The sequence below is a fragment of the Drosophila gunungcola genome (genome assembly GCF_025200985.1).
Source record: "Drosophila gunungcola strain Sukarami chromosome 3L unlocalized genomic scaffold, Dgunungcola_SK_2 000005F, whole genome shotgun sequence".
Lineage (NCBI taxonomy): Eukaryota > Metazoa > Arthropoda > Insecta > Diptera > Drosophilidae > Drosophila > Drosophila gunungcola.
Window position 1 is genome coordinate 1 of NW_026453180.1, and position 6,097 is coordinate 6,097.

Here is a 6,097-nt window from a genome sequence, read left to right on the forward strand (position 1 = left end):
AATTCTAAGCAAAAAATATTTAAATTGAGTACAAAATATTTGAATTTACTACGTTTATATATGTGTTTTTTTTTTTATATTTTGAAAGTAATCCCTGTTTGTTTTTTTTTTAATTATATGAAAACATCTGCAAAGGTGTTCAGCTCTCATTATATTTGCTGTATGCTTATTTGCTAAGTTAAGTTTGTCTCAGTGTATATAAGCCCACCTGATGGTAAAGAAGACGTCCACGAGCAGAGGCGCCGATGAAACGTACTGGAAAAAGGCCTGTTCTGCATACGAAATCAGTACCGTCTTGTTGTGAACCGTGAAGTACATGAACCACACCACGTGGAACACCATTATCCAGATGGCGCACACCGATCGCAGTCCGTTCATCAAGGGAATTTCATTCGGAGAATTCTCCCGCACTGCAAATATCTTGGCCCAGTTGGCGGGTACATCCCAGCAGGGTATAAATTTCTGTAGCCTTTCCAATTGCAGAAGGGAGTTAAGTCCACGCCACAATTCAGATTCAGCGGGTGCCAAACCAGGTTCGGGTTCCTCAGTGGAAGATTCCAACTTTTTGGTGGCCGTCAGTTGCTGAGCACAAAGCATCAGAACTCCAGTGGCGAGGACACAGGCCACCAAAAGTCGGAAGCTGGCTCTCTCGAAGAACTGCTCCTTCAACTGCAGATCCTTCATATAGACCACTTCCGGTCGGATATCAAAGATCTCGTTTTCAGCAAATGTTCCTCCAGCTACGTAGTCCTGGGCCAGACTCTTAACCTCCTCCGAACTGCAGGCACTCGGGAGGCACAAGCCGATGTGGATTATCTGCTCGGACATTAGCTTTATCTCCACCTGCCAGGGTGAACTGTGCCGCAAGTACAGTACCCGGTAGTCCATGTCAAAGGGCGCCTTCTGGGTAATAATTCCATAGTGCATCACACGATCGAAGTTCTTCGACAGGGTTATACCCACGGGTCTTTGGACTCCGCGACAAGCTTCCCGACTGCCCAGCCAATAGTTCTGGCCATATACGAAGCCAGAGGGTTTCGTTCCCGATGCATCCAAAACTGTGGGGAAATCGAAAGAAAATCCATAAAGTTAAGTCGGTATATATAGGCATAAAGGTATAAACCTAAAAGGTTCTGTATTAAAAGTTCAAGCTCCATTATGAATTGATCTTTAATTGTTTTCCCTAGCTGTTGAGCCACTATTGATTTACCAATTACCATTTTCCGTGAGTCATTGTGTTTTCTGTATCTATGTTAAAAAAAAAAATACTTTGTTTACTATTTTAAATGTGTAAAGTACTCTGAAGTACAGAACTTTAAAAATATTTCCATAAGTTATTCCACAACACCCCCCTAATGAATCACTGTCTTATCCTAACGAGTTATTTGAAGAGTGTAGTTTTAAGGGTTCACATGTAGTCATGACCTTCCTAAGGTGCGAATTTTAATAGAAAACAGTTGATTTTGTGAATCATTTATTTTTCATTTAGTGCCATTCAAAAGTATTTAGAGGGCATGCTTATGTAAAAGCTACTGTCCAAATAAAGGTGTCATCAAAATATTTTCAACATATTTATTTAATAATCTTTATTTGCTTTGAGAAATTTATGCTTCTATCAAAAAGCGCAAAAAAAATTTAGAAGAAAGGCCAATAATAAGTAAGTAAAGGTTCACATCATTGTTATGGATTGATTTTTTGTTTAATTGTTTGAACAAAAATTGACGCATCTGAAACTTTCTTTTTACTAAACACATATTACTATTGATTAATAAGGAATTGATTTGTTTCCTTGCTTTCATCTTTCCTCTTAATTATTTATCTTTTATTGTGCAAAAATTTGTTTTGATTTTCCTCATTTACCTTTTGATTTACCAAGGTGTTCTCTTATATCATTTATGCTAAAATTGGCTACTTACATCTCTCAGGGTTTTTAAATCTATAATTTTTTAAAGTTGATAAGTATTTCTATCTAAGAGCCATATGCTCTGGGGTTTTCTCGGGGTTTCTTCCACTTAATAATAATTTAATTTGGATTTTTCCACTCACCCTTCATGGCCCATGGCTGTTTGCCCAGTATGCCGCGCTGCACCTGTCGCAGCTGCGCATGGCACTTTTGGCTGACGCTGCTCTCGTTGGCCACTTTTGTGAGCCCGAAAATGACGGAGGTGCGCGTCAAATGGGTTTCATGCGGCGAACTCACAATGGCCGAAGTGGTTTCCAAAATCTCCAGTTCCTCTGGCACCGATTGCGATTCATTGAGCAGCTGACTTTGATATCGCTGCTGCTGCTGCTGCTGCTGCTGTTGGTGCTGCCAGGTTTGTGAGGTGGTCTGATTGCTGGCGCCCTTGGCCAAAACCGAGCCCAGCCAAAGGCCGAGCAGCATCAGAAAGACCCATAGATATGGTCGAGAGGTGCGCCTGATCTCCATGCTGCTGCTGCTGCTGCCACGGTACTTAGTCACCTTGGCTTATATTTATATTTATTTGTATTTATTTGTATTTATTTGTTTTTGTTAGTACACGAGTGCGCGTATTGTGCGAGATATTTGGTCCGCGCGCTTGTTTGGCTATCTCAAATGGCTTGTTTGATTGCTGTTTGCCGCCGTCCGCCGAAGGTCACCGCACTACGATTCACCTCACCTCAATTGGCCACGCCTCCTTGCCTCGTCGCCCCTCCCGGATTTCAGCTACCTGTGGTATTGATATTGGTTAATGCTTGCCAATTGATGGGGAGAAACTTTCGTCGGCCATCGACGGCCAATCAGCACGTTTTTCAAATCGCATTTTAGTGTAGTATTTCCCACTGACACACATTGCACACCGAGTCCGCTGCTCTTTGCATTTGCCGATTGCATTAGAATATTACGCATACGCAGAGTGTACGGCACTTGCCGGTTAAATAATCTCCATTTGGTAAAGGAAGTCGAGAAAACGAGGGCGAGTTTCGAGCAATAATTAACTTTTAACGGTCTTATTTCATTATGAATGAATTGCAACTTTGGTTTTAGCTATTAGTATGCCCGAAAAAAAAAGATTTTGCAACATACTCAGACACAAAGTGGCACCAAAATGGGTCAACAATTAATTATCATTTTGTTTGTATATTAATAAATTTATTTTTTTTAATATACATATATTTTGAGCAATAGGCCATTTCACAGTCCCATTTAACTTTTTCTTGGTTTTTTAATTAATTAACAATTTATTTTGCTATAAACTACATATTGATGGCTATTATATGTTCTAACTTATTTTCCCTGTGTAAAAATGTAAACAAACTTGGCCAAACACGCACCACACGCACTTTACTTGCTCATCATCGATTCAAATAGAATATTACGCATACGCCGTGTAAGCCCAATTACCGGTTAAACAATCGGCGAAAGAGTAAAAACGCAGAAAGGTATACTTATGTAATAATTAACATTTAACACAGGCGTTAATAATTTTGCGTTTTATTTTGATTTTATTGGATCTGTGGCCGCAAACAAACGGCACGGGGAGTAAAAGTTTTTCAAAACGCAGCAAAAAAAGATAAACAAAAACCAAAAAAAAAACGAGACTCAACCCAATTCCGCTGGGAGTGCGACTCAAACGGAGACTAAGGTTCAATTGATTGCCTGCGTTGCCCGGCGACGATTTTGAGTTTTTGGCTTTGAGTATCGGGTTGAGTTTCGTTTTGAGTTGTTATTTATTTGGAGTGAAGACTGCGGCACTGCGCAGGTGTAAAGGCAGCGGCGACGCCGGCAGCGGTACTCCCATTGATTTTGGACCCAACTGGACGCCACTGCTGCTGCTGCTGACCACACACAATCGACGATTTGTTGTTGCTGCTGGCCTTTCGTTTTCGCTTTGACACACTCACACACAATCGCAGCACACTCATACGTAATAATTTGCAGGTTATTGTTTATTATGACTAAAGGTGCGCGTAATCAAATTTAACAGACAAAAAGCGCGGTTAAAGAATTATGTGCGGCTTTGTGGCGTACTCAATTGAGTAAAAAGATATTACGATGGAAATTGCTCAATTCAAATTTATTTGGACGAAAGAAAACTAGAAATTAAATTAACGCAAGATTTGTTAAAAGTTTTCCTGCCTAGTAAGAACATTAGAATAATGTTTTATTTATATTTATAAATGCTTGTATTTGACACTTTAATTCGGAACAGAATTTAAGGCATTATGAAACCATAAATTCATGAATTTAATATATGTTTAAATAACTTAGTAATTCAAAAACTCATGCTTCCAATTGGTATAAAATCCCAATTTCATAATCATTAATGAACATTTATATTTAAAAAGCCTAAATTTTATGTTTGCTTAACAATAAACACTTTGAAAAGACAATTATGTAAATTTTCAATAATTTGAATAACAAATAAGTAATTCTTATGCATGCTTTCGATTGATATAAATTACCATGTTCATATTCAACAATGAAAATCGATTGAAAGTGTGCATTTTATAATACACTGTTAATTTTTGTTTAAAAAAAAAAAACTACGTTTTATTCACAATAAAATCTTATTTTTTTAGGTAATTAAGACTTCGTTATAATAAGTTTTTTAAACACACATGTTACACAATAGTTTTTACATAAATCTATATTTGTTTTGCCACTTGCAATTGCTGCAGTAATTAAGAACGTTTGAGTCGCGATTTGCAACTCTATTTTTTTTCGCTGTGCATGGTTAACGCTTTTTGCTCGTTTTCTCGCTTTCCTAAGCGATCTTTTTGTTTGTTTTGCATAATTTAGCCGCCGCTTCTTTTGTGGCAAGCGCAACGCGAGACGCCCATCGATAACTATATATATGTGTATGTATATATATATATGTATATGTATATGGACTTTGCCTATTGGGGATTTCGAAATATGTTTGATCTGCATTTACATAACACTCCTAAACTCGCGGAATTGGTGTGCGACGGGTGCGGGTATACAAAGAAGAAGAAAGCGATATTGCGATGCGATGCGATGCGGATCCACACTAATGGCCTGCTTATGGTACACTGTTTGTGGGACTGTTGATCAGAACCCAATTAACAAGTCCTATTTGCACAGAGCACAGAACCCGCTGGAATTCCCACTCAACTTACTTTGATTTTCGGCGTTTCAATTATATTTGTTGCTTTTCGAAACTCGTTGAGCGCTTTTATTTTCACTTTTCCCTACATTCCGGCGGTAGGTAGTTAAGATTATTTTAACTTTTATTGAGACATTACCGAGATGAGATCCGCGTGTCTCTGAATTTTTTTTTTTTGATTTTCGTTGTACCTCCGAGACTTTAGCTCTTGGACTTGGACCGACTTTCGTTTTCGTTTCTTTCGCTGGCTGATAAAACGCACTGCACAACAGATTAGCTGGCTATATATATATGGCCCACTCTTTCTTATTGGCCTCTTGCCTCTCTTTCTCGGCTTTGCTCTGGCCCTGCAACTTTTTTTTGGTCTTTTTTTTCTGCCTTTTGTCAGCTTCTGTTGACGTTGAAGTTAACCGAATTTCGTTTTCATTTTCGCTTAACTTTTGATGAGGGCCACGACGCGTGCAACGTTTTGGTAACAACTGTGCGCCGCTGCATTTTGGCTCAAAGTTTTATAAACTTGGTCTCTGGTCAACTGAGTGGACTGCGCAGTCGCAGCGACGCTGGCGGCGCAGCAGCCGAGAGATAAATCAACAATTGGAATTTCAGTCTCAAGATCAACAAAAGACGACCGACTACCGACTACTGACTCCCTTACGCGCCCGAGTCCGAGTCCGAGTATTCAGTTTTTTAGTTTCCAGTCCGGATTTGTCAGTGGTCAGTAGTCGTTATTTTTGCCTCCTCGACTTCGGCTTTTCGCTCGTCAATTGCACGCACATTAAAATCTCTTTCTCTTTCGTTGGCTCTTTCTCCGTCTCTTTCTCGGACGGTCCAGACCCTTCAATTAACCGAAAGCCTCAATCAAAAGTCGCTCTTTGAGTGGCTTAAATAAAAAGTAAAATAATAGCCCATTTTATTGCCATGTGAGACACATAAAACCATTTATTTAAGATTATTTTTTTATTGCAAAAAAATTAAAATTTTAAACATAAAAAAACATTTTATTATTT

General features: G+C 38.9%; 1 protein-coding gene and 1 pseudogene across 1 annotated transcript; one reads left to right on the forward strand and one right to left on the reverse strand.

The window, feature by feature from the left end:
- Positions 1-208: 208 nt before the first annotated feature.
- LOC128259291 (uncharacterized) lies at positions 209-5,451 on the reverse strand (the record flags this gene model as incomplete). The annotated part of the gene is made up of 3 exons (XM_052991594.1): positions 5,104-5,451; positions 2,047-2,690; positions 209-1,058 (listed from the first exon to the last, which is right to left on the reverse strand). Coding segments are annotated over exons 2-3 (1,232 nt in total), but the record flags the coding sequence as incomplete, so codon positions are not given.
- On the forward strand, positions 2,576-5,979 carry LOC128259292 (uncharacterized; annotated as a pseudogene).
- Positions 5,980-6,097: the final 118 nt, after the last annotated feature.